This window comes from Macrobrachium nipponense, chromosome 4, assembly GCF_015104395.2.
Source record: "Macrobrachium nipponense isolate FS-2020 chromosome 4, ASM1510439v2, whole genome shotgun sequence".
In the NCBI taxonomy this organism is placed as follows: domain Eukaryota; kingdom Metazoa; phylum Arthropoda; class Malacostraca; order Decapoda; family Palaemonidae; genus Macrobrachium; species Macrobrachium nipponense.
The window spans coordinates 86,554,100-86,571,327 of NC_061100.1; the positions used below are offsets into that span (position 1 = coordinate 86,554,100).

A 17,228-nucleotide genomic window follows, 5' to 3' on the forward strand; every position below is an offset into this window, starting at 1 on the left:
GGAAAACATACCGTATACATATAACATAACATGTACGTATATGGAATAAAATATATAAAAAAAACTTAATGCTTGTGAAATAAAGAGGAAAGCAGAAGCTAAGTTCTTGAGCCACAGAATTTTCAGTATCCACCTGCACTTGCAAAATTGCATTTTTTGCCATATCCTTGAGATACTGTGAAAAACACAGTTTAACCAACTTGATAGAAAATTACTGTGAAAAACACAGTTTAACCAACTTGATAGAAAATTACCCCCAACACCCTCCCCCATTCCCTTAAGCTTGCATCTCCCAATAACTTTAGTAATCTCAAACAACTAAGCTTTTGCTTTCTTAAAGGATCTGGATATTCTTTAATCTACAAAATGGGAATCTTGCAGTATTGCAGCCTGTCAAACCATGTAGAGTTGATCCTGTTGATGATGTGGAAGAATCTTTGCTTCATTTAGCACTGCTATTCCTTTTTACTTTTCTTTTTTCTTAAAAGTTTACTTCTTATAGACATATTTGAGAGACTCATGAAATCTCCAGAAAAGCACAAGGCACAAGAAATGGTCACTGAGAAATTGTTTTTGGTTACTAAATTTGCATGAAGTTCCAAATGTAACCAGGAAAGTTTTCATTACACACTTCATCCTTGCATTGTCTGCCACCATCAGCAAGTCACTGGACCACTTGCCATGTCTTGTGAGAGCTATGAGACTTTACTTAAAAAGAAACAATTACTTCTTGGTTGATGCCTTCATATGGCACCTATCCAGAGGGTGAAATAAGTTCACTAGATCTTGTTCTCATCTTTGCTACAGCAAGTTTTGTTAACTTACTTATGCAACAGTTGATGAAGCAAAACAATTTAAAGCATGTCACCAGGTTTGAGTGATTTATACTCCTTTCAATTTGAAGCGCAGATATAATAGGATATGTACCTGCTTATACAAGTAGTCACTTCAGGTCATGTCATTCTCATCTTTGCCAATCTTTCATGGCACTCTTGAGACATTTAGTGCTAGAAGGTTTTGGGAGCTATAACTAAAGTAAAGTAAATTGCTTTATCTTCCACTTCTAAAAGACCAACCTGATACAAGTGCCTTGCATTTCATTCCATGGGTTTGCACTGTAACTTTTACAAACTTACAAGATACTCAAGATTCACCTCCTAACTCTGTAGTCTCTAGCACTCTCTTGGACTCCACAGGCATATGCAAACACTCTGGGACCTTTAGTATCTTGGGTCTCCCTCTTGAAAAGTAATTCAAGTATGTATAGTATGTGATAAGTGGGATTATGATGAAACAAACTTACAGTACAAAGCAGTAATATCAGTTAATTCCATTAATTTATTCTGAGTCTTCCCCCCTCCCATACCTTAGAACTTAATACATATTATGCATACAATGGTAGTAAGTGGAGTTAGTTAGGATATACCTTCAGTCCAGAGGTTGCATGTGTGGTGTGACTATATTCTGTTTGGGAAGCAAAACACCAGTGTTCCTGGGAATATTTGTGGAATGGCAGTGTAGTTATACACCTATAAGAATAAGTTTTTATGGATAAAATGGTTTTCATTATAAAAAAAAAAGCATGGTTTTACAGTTTGGTATAAAACTTGAGTAATTTAACTTTTTCTTAGTTGAAACATTTTTTACAAGCTTTTATTTTAACCCTTTACTGCCGACTGGACGTATTTTACGTTGACTTACAAGTTTTTTTTAAATTCGCGGAAAAATACTTATAGGCCTACCAGCCTAAAACTTTTGAATCACGCGCCTTGGTGGATGCTGGGAGTTCACAGATCAAGGTGTTGTTTTGTTTACAATCGTTACGCAGGCGCGCAAGCGCGAATTTCTTTCTTGCCGCACTAAAAAGTATCTGTGACACATCTCGGAAATTATTTCGTCACTTTGACATAATTTTTGTACCATTGTAAATTAGCCGTTACATGAAGTATTATATATGAAAATGTGCGCATTTTTATGTAGAATACAACAATAAAATACGCATGATTGTAGCTTTTATCAGTTTTGAGATATTTTCATATAGATAACGATAATTGCCAAAATTTCAACCTTCGGTCAACTTTGACTCTACCGAAATGGTCGAAAAACGCAATTGTAAGCTAAAACTCTTATATTTTAGTAATATTCAATCATTTACCTTAATTTTGCAACTAATTGGAAGTCTCTAGCACAATATTTCGATTTATGGTGAATTTATGAAAAAACTTTTTCCTTACGTCCGCGCGGTAACTCTTCCGAAAAAAATCATAAATGCGATTGTGGTAATGTTTGCACCATTTTAAAATTAGCCGTTATATAAAGTTTTATATATGGAAATGTGTGCAATTTCATGCACAGTACAACTAAAAACAACATATGGTTGTAGCTTTTATCAGTTTTGAGATATTTTCATATAAATAACGATAATTGCCAAAATTTCAACCTTCGGTCAACTTTGACTCTACCGAAATGGTCGAAAAACACAATTGTAAGCTAAAACACTTATATTCTAGTAATATTCAATCATTTACCTTCATTTTGCAACAAATTGGAAGTCTCTAGAACAATATTTCGATTTATGGTGAATTTATGAAAAAAATAACATTTTCTTTACGTCCGCGCGGTAACTCTTCCGAAAAAATCATAGGTGCGATTGTGGTAATGTTTGCACATTTTAAATTAGCCGTTACATAAAGTTTTATATATGAAATTGTGTGCGATTTCTTGTAGAATACAACAAAAAATAATTGAAGGTTGTAGCTTTTCTCATTTTTGAAATATTTGCATATAAATTACGATAAATAGAAAAAAAACCACGTTCGGTCAACTTTGACTCTACCGAAATTGTCGAAAAACGCAATTGTAAGCTAAAACTCTTACAGTCTAGTAATATTCAGTCATTTATCTTCATCTTGAAACAACTTCGAAGTCTCTAGCAAAATATTTAGATTTATGGTGAATTTAAAAAAAAATCTTTCCTTCCCTCCGCGCGCGGATTCTCCGCCACAAATCTCCGAAATGCGTACGTCCCATTCTCGGAATATTTTCTCCATTTCATATTAGGCATTTCATAGAGTTTTATATGTGAAAATGTGCGCAATTTCATGTAGAATAAAACGAAAAATATTTGAAGGTTGTAGCTTTTCTTATTTCCGAAATAATTGCATATAAAAAATATATATATAAAAAAATTCTACATTCGGTCAACTTTAACTCGTCAGATATGGTCAAAAACTGCAATTGTAAGCTAATACTCTTACAGTATAGTAATATTCAATCATTTGTCTTCATTTTGAAAGAAATTGGAAGTCTCTAGGACAATATTTAGATTTATGGTGAATTTTTGAAAAATATATTTGCTTACGTCCGCGCGTTACGAATTCATGCATTATTTTGTGATAATATTTTCTCTGTGTTGCTTTTATCGTTTTACAATGTGTTATATACCAAAATGATCACAATTTAGTGTACATTACAATGAAAAAAAAAGTAACTGGTTACCTTTAACGTTTTGCGCACAGCGCGATTTGAATACAATTATATATGAAATTTCGTTTTTGCGCTATCATATATCGCATTATTTATATATGATAATGATAATTTTTTTTTCATTTCTGATGGTTGCATACTAAACTTCAGCCAATGACAAAAAATGAGCCAAAAATGAACTCTTAATCTTGAAAACTAAGCGCGCTGTGATTTTTTGAAAAAAATATTTTTTCCGCTTCCGCGCTAACTCTGAAACACCTCCGGCACACGGGAGACAATTTTTTCTTTTACCGCTTCGGCGTTTAAGGGTTAAATGCTTATAATAGAGAAGTCTTTATTTTTGTTGATTTGAATGCATATCATATTTGCTAGCTTATAAGATACACTGTCATCCATGAAAAGGTCAAGGAAATTTATGATGCATCTTATCAAGCAAGAGTCAGGAATATAAGTTTAACCGTGGGTTATGGTCAGCCAGTGTTGATGATCATCAACAAAATCCCATCTGCAGATACGATTGCAAACTGTTGTGATCTTTTATTACAAAGCTGGATGTGACAGCTAGAAAATCCATGCAGTGAAAAGGGATTTTGACGAAGGAAAAATCTATTTCTGGGGGAAGACCTGTGTCGCCCGGTGAAATGTCCCTGTAGCACACATTTCTAGGTATAAATAGATGCTAAATGTACCAGAGAAAAAGCTAAATGGAATGCTGAAGTTACTACCTTCAGCTCGCTCACCTCAAAGGGTGTTGGTATAAACACAAGGGCGAGTGGAAGCCACTACCACAGATATTCTGCCAATTAGAAGACTCCTCTCAAAACCCCTCTCTAGGTAGGTGCCGTTACAACGTCTACTTCTGCTCGCTACTACTACCACTCCTACCCGAAGGCTTCATTCCTGAATTACGCACCCAAGCTTGGGCCAGCTAAAGGGTAGGAGATCAGGAGAAAAGAGGGATGGGTTCACCAGGCGACACAGGTCTTCCCCCAGAAATAGATTTTTCCTTCGTCAAAATCCCTTTTCTGGGTTTTACCAGTATCAGCTGGTGAAATAGTATCAGAGAATTGGCCATACAAGCTTGGTAAATCACAAAATTTTTATAGATACCTAAGGAAAAATAAATTTTTTTCTTAAAATTAAGTTTTAATAAGCAATGTAAGAATAACAAGATACAAATGGTAAAAAAGGGGATCAAATATGACCAAATCCATACTATCCTGGGAAAAACAACAGGTAAGGAATAAAAAATCAACTAATATGAACTATGTACATGTCCAGGAGTGGGTTGATAAGCAAACCAGCCTGGAACATAAGGGAGACAGGTAGGGATTACGAGTGAGGCAGGTAGGAAAGAGAGTATCAAAGTAAAATTAATAGCAGATTGAAGGAATAGGAAATAGAGTTATAAGACTAGGCCTTATCAGGGGAGACAATGCTCCCTGCAGCCACTGCCGAATATTTAAGGGCCTCTAAATTCTTTAGATAGTGGCGTTTAAATACTGTCAGGGATTTCCAACCCGTATATTTTTTAAGATCCTCGAAGTTCATATTGTGAAAATAATTAACTCAGGTAGCCACTGCCCGGATATCATGGACATGAGGGAGTGAATCCGGATTGGCTTGTTTAATAAAATAAAGAATTTGTTGTCTGATTCCTTTCAAGGAAATGGTTCCGCCTTTTTCTCTAATAAAAAGAGGACCTGAAGACTTTTCAGAAGTTCTGCCCAGATAAGATTTTAATGTGACAATAGGACACAATGACAGGTCCTGTGTGAGAGGTATAATCTTCCATGGAGCCCACCTGTTTTGTGGGTCTTCATTCTTTGCTAAGAATTTCCGATCTGGGGATAGTAGAACTTCACCTGACGGGAGGAAATCAATATGATTTGGTTCTCTAGAAAGAGCCGACAGTTCAGATATTCTGGCACCTGAGGCCAGACTCATCAAAAATAATGTTTTCCTGAGAAGGGTTATATATGAGCATGATTCATTATCAGTGTCTGAAGCCAACTTGAGTACATCATTTAAAAACCAGGAGACCGTGTGGGGGCAGTCCACCGGTCTCAGACGGGCACATGCTCGAGGGATAGACGAGAAGTACGAATCTGTCAAATCAGTATTAAAGCAAAGCTGAAAAATCTTCCTTAAGGCAGATTTAGTCGTAGTATTGGTACTAGCAGCTAGGCCTTTTTCGAACAGGGTTCTAAAGAATGAAATTGCCAGATTCGTAGTCATCTTCTGGACATCTGATTCTTTTAGAAAGATGGCCAATTTCTTTACTGCTGAATCATACTGTCTGAGTGTTGATTCTCTTTTGTCTGACTCCACAAACAGGATGTTTAGTGGATCAACACTAGCATCCTTCTGTGCCGCAAACTTCATGAAGTCCATAAAGTTAGGGCATTCAGAATTCTTGAGGAAGTTGACACAGTCCGAGTTTGTACTATTTGAGTCAGTTCTGGATTGGGAATCTGTCTGGGATGGAGATTCAATTCTAGTAGAAGAGGGAACCAATTGCTCTTCGGCCAGTTGGGTGCTACCAATGCTACCTGTCCTGTGAAAGATCTGAGTTTGTGCAGGACTTTCATCAGGAGGCTTACTGGTGGAAATAGGTAAATATTCTGCCAATTGCTCCAGTCTATGGACATCGCATCCATGGCGAGAGCTAGAGGATCCAGATTGGGAGCCACATAACACGGAAGTTTGTGATTGGACTCCGTGGCGAACAGATCTACCTGAAGGCCCGGGATTTGACGGCAAATCCAACGGAATGATTTTGTGTCCAAGGACCACTCCGACTCCAGCGGAGTTGTTCTGGATAGCGAGTCTGCAATGACATTTCGTACTCCTGCCAGGTGAGTAGCTGACAGGTGCCAATGATTTTTCGTTGCTAACGAAAAAATTGCAATCATTACATGATTTACTTTGCTCGACTTGGAGCCCCCTCTGTTTATGCAATGAACTATCACTGCGCTGTCCGAGACTAGTCTTACATGACTGTTCTTTACCGGAGCTAGACACTTTGAGGTCAGAAAAATGGCCATTGCTTCTAGGACGTTGATGTGGAACTGGCGGAATGTATTCGACCACGTTCCTTGAACCTTCTTGTATTGGGAGTAGCCCCCACAACCGCTCAGAGAGGCATCTGTGTGGACTATCAGAGACGGCGGGGGAAATTGTAGTGGCACTGATTTGGAGAGACTCCGGACTTCTGTCCATGGACGGAGTCTTTTCTTTAATATCGGCGGAATCAGAGAGATTTTGTCACAGAGTCTTTTCTTTAATATCGGGGGAATCAGAGAGATTTTGTCTCTGAATTTGTTGTTGGCTCTTTTCCGCCAGACTCGATTGATATCCTTCAGTCTGGCTTTCAATAGAACATCTGTTATTGAGGCAAACTGAAGAGAACCTAGAATTCACTCTTGGGTACGACGAGAAGCGCTTTTGTTCTTGAGGAACTGTCTCGTAGCCTTCGCTATCTCTCTGCACTTTTTTGGTGGGAGAGATAGTTTTTGTGCGGTTAGGTCCCATTGAATTCCCAACCATTGAAAGCGGGATGCTGGAATGAGATGGGACTTTTCCTTGTTTATCTGGAAACCCAGATATTCTAGGAATTCTATTACTTTGGCTGTTGCCTTGTGACATTCCTCGTCGTTGGTTGCCCAAATAAGCTAGTCGTCTAGGTAAGCTACTAACATTACACCTTGAGCTCTCAGCTCTTGGATGACTGTCTCTCCTAGCTTGGTGTATATTCTGGGCGCTATTTTGAGCCCGAATGGCATGATTCTGAATGAGTAAGCTTGTTTTCCTAGTTTGAAGCCTAGGTATGGAGAGAAGTTTCTTGCTATCGGTACATAATAGTAAGCATCTGTAAGATCTATAGAGGTGGTGACGACCCCACGGGGAAGTAAGGTCCGCACCTGCGAGACGGTCAGCATGCGGAACTTGTCGCATTGAATGTATGAGTTGAGATGGGACAGGTCCAGAATCACTCTTCGTTTGTCCGAGTCTTTCTTCAGTACACTGAACAGACGTCCTTGAAATTTCAGGCGACTGACTTTCTTTATTGCCTTCTTTTGAAGAAGATCTTTGACATAGTCTAGTAGGTCTGTCGTTGGAATCTGGTGAAAACTGACTGGTGGAGGAGGCCCTTTCTTCCATTTCCACCCCAGACCTTTCGATACAATACTGTGGGCCCATGGACTGAAGGTCCAATGGTCCTGGAAGAGATACAGTCTCCTGCCCACCTGCGGAGCCTCACTGATTGGTTGAGGTCTTACTTCCTCTGCCTCCTCTAAGCCCCTGCCTCTAGAGCTAGCTCTCTGTTGGAAGGCACCTCTGGCTCTGCTACTCCTTGCATGCTTATTGAAGCCTCGAAACGCTCCTTGTGATTCAAAGGAGGCGTTGAAAGCTGGGGAAGTTACCAGGGCGGTCGAGCTCGAAGGCTGTGCCTTAGATGTCAAAAACTTGCTGATCTGGGAGACAGGAACAGCTTGTACTACCGTCTGAGGTTGAGAGGACTGGAAAGGCTGGTATTTCCTCGGCCTCTTCCTAGCTTTGGATTGTGGTCCGGGGGTCTCAAACTTCCTTTTGAAGGAAAGTCCCCAACGGACACGAAGGTTCTGGTTAGCTCTAGCTGCTTCGCTGAGGACGCTGTTAACCATGTCCTCAGGAAAGAGTTTGGCCCCCCCAGATCAGCGCCTTTATGAGCCTGTTCGGTTCATCTGATGGAAGCATTAGCAAAAACATGCTTCCTGCAGGCTCGTCTAGCCACTACAAGGTCATACAGGTCTGATTGAAAAGCCTGTAATAGTGACTTTGTGAGGACCTGAAATAGAGGCTCGTCTGCAAAGGTTGTAGCAATCAACTCCGCAGTGGTGACTGAGTTAATTGATCTACTCAGCCTGCACCTTGCTTCGAATTCTGTCTTGACCATGGGGTCCGGAATCCTAGGCAAACGTTCACTGAATTGTGCGGAGGCACACTCCGGGTCGAGTTTGCCCACCGTGAACATTGCCGGAGCGTCAGCCCAGCACTCTCCCCGGGGGAGAGCAAGGAGGTAGCCTCCGTCTCTTAGCTGAGGCATAGATTTGTCCTCCATTGCGGCTTGCAGTGTCAATTCTGCAACCTTCGACGTACAAGGAGTCGGGACTTCGTGTGGGGCCACAAACATAGTGTAGCAACCTTTATGGGGTGTCAACTTTGTGTTGACACACTCCCATTCCGTGAGGTTGTGGACCCATGCTGATTGAGCCTGGTCCCTAGGGTAGATAACCGTCTCTTTCGGGACTTTGTCTACCCTGACTAGCGCATCCTTGGTAATCTAGCGTAGCCTGGGAAGGGAAATTGTAGGCCCGGCCCGCCAGGGAAGAACTCAAAGTCTTCCACTGGTCGGGTTCCGCAACCTTCAATGGTAACCTTGCCCTCTGAGAAGCAGGCGTGCAAAGCCAACCGCCACGGGTTGCTGTTTTCAAATGGCGGAAGCTTAGATGCATCTGGCACTGTCAAGGACTGCGGTGTGGTTCCGGACTGGAGGAATCCGGACACTAATTCCTCCTGGGCCTGTAACCTCTGGGTCAGCAACAAGGTGGATTGACCCGAAGTCTCTAGGCCTGAGACGAGCTGAGTGAACATCGATTCCAGCCTCGAGTCCACTACTTCGCTCATCTTCCGCATGAGAAGATTTGCGAAAGCCTCCTGGTCGAAGCCAGACTCCGACGTTCTGACTTTGGAAGACTTAGCTCTCGACCCCTTGAGTGGGGGAGTAGCCTTAGCTGAGGAAGTCGAAGGCTTAGGAGCCAATGACGACCTTGCGGAGTCTGCCGGGAAAGGCTTGGTTGGTTTAACCACCTTCGGCAGGGATCTCGTCTTCCAGGCCTTGACCTTGGGGATCACTGAGGCTGATCTATCCCAAGTGGGGGCGGACTTCGTAGGGAAGCCCTGGAAGGAAGGAGGAGAAAAAGGAGTAGGACTAAGAGGAAGACTACCTGCTTCACTTACTTCCCTACATACCTCCTGTTCCTCTGTGGCCATAGGCTCTCGGTGAAGACTGATGGCTGCCACTTCCTCCGTGACGATGTCACACAAGCCCTCTTGGTCCTCGGGGGGGGGGGTTTGAGTCTCGTGGCGGATGCCCTTGATAATGGGAGTCGCCACTGCCGCCGGTACTGCTGCCGAAAATGGAGCGTTGGGGTAAAGGAGAGAACACAGCTCTTCTGACAAGAAGTAAAGTTTGCCGGATTTTGCGTTCCTTCCGAAGCCCCCTACCCAGGCCTTAAGGGACGCCATCGAAGAAGTCTTGAGCGCCAAATTAGCCTGTAAAAAATAACCAAATTAGGTTCCCCTGTGTTGAGAAATTTTCCCCAAAGTCAAAGTGTAACAAAAATTTCACAGAAGCAACGAGGCGAGTACGTTACCTACCTACTCGTTTGTTACTATCTTCACCAGGTCATAGCACACCGTACAGGATTCCAGGTGCCAAACCATACTTCCGTCCACAAGGATGGCGCAATAGCACACCGTACAGGATTCCAGGTGCCAAACCATACTTCCGTCCACAAGGATGGCGCAGTTGGCATGGGATCGGCAGACCTCATGCCCGTATGGCCTGTACAGGACGGCCGGACAACCCGTCACCTGGCAACAGACCATTTGTAAGTTGAAAAAGCAAATGAGTATCGTCAGATAACGCTGCTGGAGTTAATTCCGGCGGGATGACTAAACTACAACTAGATACTTAACCAGTTAAAGGCATAATTGGGTATAATTTTCAACTTACTTGTTATAAATAAAGCTCTGGATGTCTCTGCCTACTCTGGAATCCATACTTGGAATCAGCAAAGCTATAATAAGCAGAGAGGGTCTGATATGAGGAGAACGGGAATAAGGTAAAACCTAAGCCTGAGTCTGATCGCATCGAAGCAGAGTAATGCTATGAAACCAATTGTAGGCACATTCTCTGAGCCCCATGTCACCCCCACCGGAGTGGGGAGCAGCGATAGCATAGAAGGTGGAAAACAGAGCGGCGGGGACAACGGTACGATAAACTCCGGTGTATACTTTCTGGCGTGTGTGATGGTAGACCGCACTACGCCGGAACAACTGGTCCAGAGACATACCAACAGAGGCTAAATAAAACATTCTCTAACATAATCTCTCAAAGACTTCACCTACTCCGGAGTCCATAACCCCGTTATCATAACAGTGAAAGCCGGCGGGGACGGGCTGATACAAGCAGAAAGGGAAAATAGGTCCGCCCCCACATGAGTGGGGAGGCAGTAACAACATAGAGGAGAATAGACAACAGAGCGGGGGAGCAGTGGCACATACAATCCGGCGTACAGTCTACTGGCTGGTGTGATGGTAGACCACACCTGGCCAGAGGATCCACAGGCCTGGAGACATGCCAAAAGAGATTACAAAATTTACTAATCACCCAATCTCCTCCGACTAATCCCCTGGAAAAGCTATACGCTCTAGCTGCCGTTCATCGCTAGGATTACTTGAGCAGCGAGCTAGCTAGGCCACACTGAAACGAGACCGGGGCAGTAGGGGGGGAGGGGGTGAGTGTATGGAGGAGAGTGGACGAGTCATGATCACCTGGCCACAGCAACCGATCAGTGACCCACCACCTCTCAGGAGCTGTAACTAGCCTACCACTAAAGGGGTCAGAGGACAGTAGGCCAACTGACACCCTAAAGGGGGCAAGGCCCAGGCTACACACAAGAAGACAATCATAAAATAATTGATGAGGAATTACTGGATGAACTGCGAAAGGAGGGAAAGGGAACGCACCCAGCTAAGAACCCAGTCTAACCCTCCAAGATCGGTACAGATCCGGTCAGGTAGGCTAGCATGGCCTCCAAAAGACATCATGAAGCGGACGGATAGAACCTAACTAAACCCCCCGAAATCGAATCTTCCGATCTGGTCAGGTACGATAGGTCTAGGCCCTACAAACATGACATGAAAGGGACTCTTTGTCCTGGACCACTCTCCCAGCAAGCATAATTGCCTGGTCAGGAGGTGGTAAGGATGGGGCCGAAAGGGTGGAGGGGCATAAGACTGCCTGGCCTACCTTCCAAAACCTAGCCTAGGTCTGGTCAGGTAGGCCAGGGAAGGGCATCGCAAGGACTTCCAACCTCAAGAAAAGAAAATAAATATCTGCATAGTTTATCACAAAGATGCATATAATCGAGTGCATTACTGACTAACATCGAAAAACACACTAAAATAAAGCATGCATGAGTACTGCGAGAGAGAGAGAGGAATCGCCCTCTCCACAAAAGACTGGCGTACTCCTAGGCTAGCCTAGAGGCCAAAAACACACTACGCACTTGCGTATAACATATGAAAAATAAAATCGTACGTATGAAGGGAAACCAACACGCTCCTGAGGGGCTGAGGACAATAAGGGAGCCACAAAAGGCTAGAAATAACGAAAGATAAATGTAAAGAAGAGACCTCAGACTACGTCAGGAGCGAGTTAGGCCCAACAACGTAAGGAAAAAATTTGTAAAACCAATGCTCCAGAAAACGACAGGAGCGAGAAAAATGAAAAGGCATACGAAAAAAGTAGTTTAAACAGTGAAATGCAAACGATGGAGGCAAAAATCATCATAAGATAACAATGGGGAAAAAAAAATACATGCCGCGAATGATGCACCCAAAATGGCGGATATAAAAGGAGCGTCACCCCGGTTCATGAGAACAAAGGGACCAAAAAAGGGCTAAAAAAGGGGTGCTTCGTGCCCTCACGAGATACAAAAACGAAAAATGGAATACTCAACTTAGATGAAGAAGCTTGGGGCTCTGGGGCAGACATGCTTTGCCAAAAAACACTTGAAGAGGACAGCGTAAAAAGCGCGTGCGGACACTGAACGTGCTAATACAGGAATATAGCCTTCGGGCAGGAGTTGTAGTAGTAGCGAGCGGAAGGTAGACGTAAAGTAGACGTTGTAACGGCACCTACCTAGAGAGGGGTTTTGAGAGGAGTCTTCTAATTGGCAGAATATCTGTGGTAGTGGCTTCCACTTGCCCTTGTGTTTATATCGAAACCCTTTGGGGTGAGAGAGCTGAAGGTAGTAACTTCAGCATTCCACTTAGCTTTTTCTCTGGTATATTTAGCATCTATTTATACCTAGAAATGTGTGCTAAAGGGACATTTCACCGGCCGACACAGGTCGAACCCGGAAATATATTATTTCACTGTTTGGAATATTCTGTTTCCCATTACACTTATAACATAAAACTAAATATAGTGAATATAAATATAAAATATATGTTATGTCTTAGGAGATAACATTTTTATTAGTTTTTGTTATGAATAACATACAGTTATCAACAATTATAGAATAACAAAACCTATGTCCTGATGAATGTCTCATCATGAAAGGTTCTTATTTATTACTTACATAATTAGCACTTAGCATCAACAGTTTAAATTATAGTTGTCAGGCATTTTATTATGGTTTTGCTGTTTTACTAATTTGTTGCATTTGTTGTCATCAGATGTCAGTAAATATTATCTTGAGTGACAATATATACGTAGTCATTTGTTTCATACAGGTGTCTTTATCATAATGGCTTCATATATTACATATAATTTATGGACATCCTTCATGTGTATAACATAATTGTTATGCATCAGTCATTATGTCTACTGAGCATTTCAGTAATATTCATTTATGTGGGAGAGGATGAAAGAAAGATTTTTTTTTATTAGTAAGAGAGACATCCATAGGATTATTCAAGTTCCTTTGTATTATACAATTGTGTTTGTTTAAGCAGATTGTTTGTTAAGGCTATCAGTATAATTCTGAGAAATCATATTTTTCTATGGATGAGTCCCCTAACATACCTAAAATGCTTGTTTTACTATTTCATATTGTTTATAGTAATACTTGAATCCAAGTGGGCAAAAAGCCTAAAAATAGCCTGTAGGAAGGACTATAGGGATCAGGGAAATGGGGGTATTTTGAAATCTTCCATATGCTTTCCAAAATTGGGGTGTCTTAAATGCTGGGCACTATAGAACAGTATGTTCTTTTACTTTCACAACTTTGGGAAAATAATTTCTTTATCGTATTCTTTAATACAAGAGTAGTTTAGTATTTTATTTTGTTTTGTTTTTAAAACACTTACTGATTTTTCAGGTCTTCCGTCGAGATTGTGTGAAATCAGTATTAGAACATTTGTACGAGTTCAATGTCCTTCGCTTCAACAATGGAGAAATGGGTGCTGTAAACGGAATGAATCCTGATGGTAGCGTTGATCGCTATACTATGCAAAGTGAAGAGATGTGGGTGGGGGTTACTTATGCATTAGCAGCTACTATGATATTTGAGGTTAGTTGTTAATTCTGTAAGATCATCAAGGTTTCATGAATGAGACTGAGTCTTTAAACTGTTTTAGAGATGCATTGCTAAAGCCATCTTCTGGGGAAAGAGAGAATTTTTAATTACAATATTTATCAAGAAACATTTTGATTTAAGTCACTGATATGTGCATACTTTGTTCATATGGGGAATAAACCTTCGGTCTTAACAATAGGATAATCTTTACCGCGCAGCTGGAAACCGGTTAAAACAATCAAAGATTGCATAGCAAGGAATCTGTGAGATCTGGCACCTCCTGCGCGTACGAGGTAGGAGCTGGTCAGCGACCTAGCATCGCATTCTGTGACGCGATAGTATTTCTTTAACCGCCTTGGAGAGTAGATCCTCACGCCTTTGCTCTCCTTCCAAGCAGGTTGATTTGTGCCCGTGTTTCCTTTTTTTTCAGTGTGTTTGTAGGTTTCGTAATGGAGTCCTCCGAGTCTTCACGGCCTCATCAACACATGTGCCCAGGGGTTCAGGGATTCCCGTGTTCCAGATTTTTGGCTGCTATGAACACAGATCCACTTAAGACTTGTAATAGGTGCTGAGCTAATTATTGTACCATTAGAGATGTCGTGACATCACTTCCAGCGTTTTCTCAGCATATGATGTTATATGTGGTGGCTTCTCATCCTCCCGTCATTATGACATCATCCCTTTCTGGTGTGACGTCATTGGCTTCTCTCGCTAAGTCATCGGAGGCGGTGTTTCAAGCTGTGTTCATGAGGCTGGACTCTGTTTTTCAAGAGAAGTTTTCTGCTGTTGCTGTGAAAAAGAGTTGTAAACAGAGTGCTTCTTCCCCTCCTCCTGCTAGCTAGAGACCTCGTAGAGGGGGAAATTTCATTCCTGCTTCCTCACCACCCCCTCCTCTTCCTTGAGTCAGACGTTGGAGGATTAAGGACTTTGTGGCTTCATCTTCTGAGAGCGAAAGGAGTGCATCGCCGTCTACTTCACACAGCCGTGTCTCTCCCTTGCACGTTTGTGTTCGTGAGGTTGAAAAAGAGGCTTGTGGAAGGAATGCATACCCATCTTTGATACATAGCTGTGCATCGTTGACTTTTCTTCATGGCTGTGCCTCCCCCTCACATGTACATGTTTGTGACAGGGGGGAGTGTTGAGAGTGATAGGAGTGCTTTGCCGTCTTCTGTATGCGGACGTGATCCATCCTTGCACATACGTGTTGGTGGTAACAGAGGTACTACCCCCTCTTCCCTTGTTCTTGTGCCAGTTTGTTGACGTAAGGATGATAAGGCGCCAATTAAGAGGTCGAAGGTGTCCGATATGAAGGTGTCTCCTGCTACTTCCAAGGATTCTTTGCTCAGTAAGGCTGTGGTTGGTGGGCATGAGTGTGATACTTCCCTGGTTTGTGAACATATTTCTCATTCTCCTACTAGAGACTGGAACCTTAGGAGTCAGTCTCCTTCAGGTAGTTCTCTTCAGTGTTGGTCATTGTCATGGGACCGTGTTCAGTTGTCGTCTCATGGATGTGTACTCAACTCGTCGCATGCCCACATGCATGATTTGTTCCGTGAATGCGTATGTAGTTCACTGAACAGACATGTACGTGGTTTGTCCCGCGAATATGTATGTGGTTCGTTGCACGAGAGTGTACGTGGTTTGAGTAGTGACCATGTACGGATTCCATTGTGTGTCAGTGAACCCTCGGTCTCAGGATGTTCAGGGTTTAGGGCCTCCACTCCATCCAGTAAGGAACAGGATGTTAGGCTTCCTAGGGAAGCTTCCCAATACAAGTACTATCCTACTTACATTACAGTACTAAGTAGGCACTTACATAGCAAAGGTTTGATAGCATACCCTACCCAGTATGTTGGCCACTTTCTAAGGTTCGACTTACATCCATTCTGACTTACAACCAGTGGGTCGGAACCAAACTTGGTTGTAAGTCAGAATGGATGTAAGTCGAACCTTAGAAAGTGGCCAACATACTGGGTAGGGTATGCTATCAAACCTTTGCTATTTAAGTGCCTACTTAGTACTGTAATGTAATGTACAATCATTATTTCAATCTTTTTACCATAATGTACTTCTACTATACATTTTAATCATTTATGTAATAGTATATATTACGTACAATCAGGCATTGAGTTACAATTGGGTTAGGTTCTTGCATGCATGTCAGAAGTTGATTCTTATGTAAATTGGTTTGCAATTCAGTCTACAGTACAGTTAATACCAAATGATGCTGCAGATAGGGCAGGGTAACTCAAACTGATGCTGCCTGAGTGATGAGAGTTCTCATGCCTGAGTGATGAGAGTTCTCATGAGATGGCGCAGTGCCAAGTAACTCAATGGTCAACTGTCTGACGTAAGGTTGTAAGTACGAGTGGTCGTATGTCGAGCAGGTTGTAAGTCGGATAGTAGTTGTAGTATCATAGAAGGATAAGGATACTGCCAAACTTTCGTCACATCGTCAGTCTCCTTTGCTATAGAAGGAGGAGGGAGAGAGCCAAGAATTTATGTCTTCTTTCTCAGAGGTTGTTGATCTCATTTGTGAGTTCAACAATCTTGAGTTTTGGTCACATTCTCAGTCTTCTATGGCCCTTACGAGTATACACCAACTTCTTGTAGACATAGCTAGCAAACTCAGAGAAATGTCTTTCGTAGATATAATGATGTAACTTATGACATCATTAACCTACCTCCTTTTCGATGGATAATTGGCTATTTGTGAAAAAGTCTCAACCTCTGACAACAATGAAATACAACCAATACTCCTTGTTAATACTTTGTAGTAGTAGTAGTATTAGTAGTAGAAGTAGTAGTAGTAGTAGTAGTAGTAGTAGTAGTAGTAGTATATAGGGTGTATGCCATGAGGTCGAGTGCTAGAATCCTTGAAGGAAAGGGTTTCCACAAGTAATCCAAGAAATGACTTTTTATCACTATTTCTTCATTGAAAAATTATATAATAAAAATAATTTAACAAAGTGAAGAAAACTGGCATTCATCATAACTCCTTTGATATTTTTCCTAATGTGACAGTGACGATCATTTTAATAGAGACAATTGCATAGGATTAGACTGGATTATAGAATTTAGATTTCAAGCCAAGCACTGGACCTATAGAGGTCATTCAGTGATGTATTATAACCCATGACTTTTTTTTTTATTTTTTGGTAAAGCAAGTTTTAATGTTGTTCCACAAGTTATATATCACTAAGAAATCAACAACTAATGCATTATTGAGCATCTATGATTATCTTTCAGCACCTTATGGAAGTCAACAAATGACAAAAACTTGGTACCCTTGGATGTCTGGGTGTACGCCTTACCCAAAAAAGGGCCCTATTATTCATTTACCTGTTCTAGCTTACGTAGCGTTTGCCACGGGCCTTCTCACTTCTG

At 41.8% G+C, this 17,228-nt stretch overlaps 2 protein-coding genes across 4 annotated transcripts in view; both read left to right on the forward strand.

Moving 5' to 3' along the window:
- LOC135210986 (transmembrane protein 17B-like) overlaps positions 1-17,228 on the forward strand; it is a 708,558-nt gene that overhangs the window by 353,719 nt on the left and 337,611 nt on the right. The window lies entirely within an intron of this gene.
- LOC135210983 (non-lysosomal glucosylceramidase-like) overlaps positions 1-17,228 on the forward strand; it is a 343,346-nt gene that overhangs the window by 319,812 nt on the left and 6,306 nt on the right. Inside the window, exon 14 of the mRNA XM_064243984.1 lies at positions 13,644-13,835. Within this exon, the coding sequence (XP_064100054.1) occupies positions 13,644-13,835 (192 nt within the window). The remainder of the gene's footprint in view (positions 1-13,643; positions 13,836-17,228) is intronic.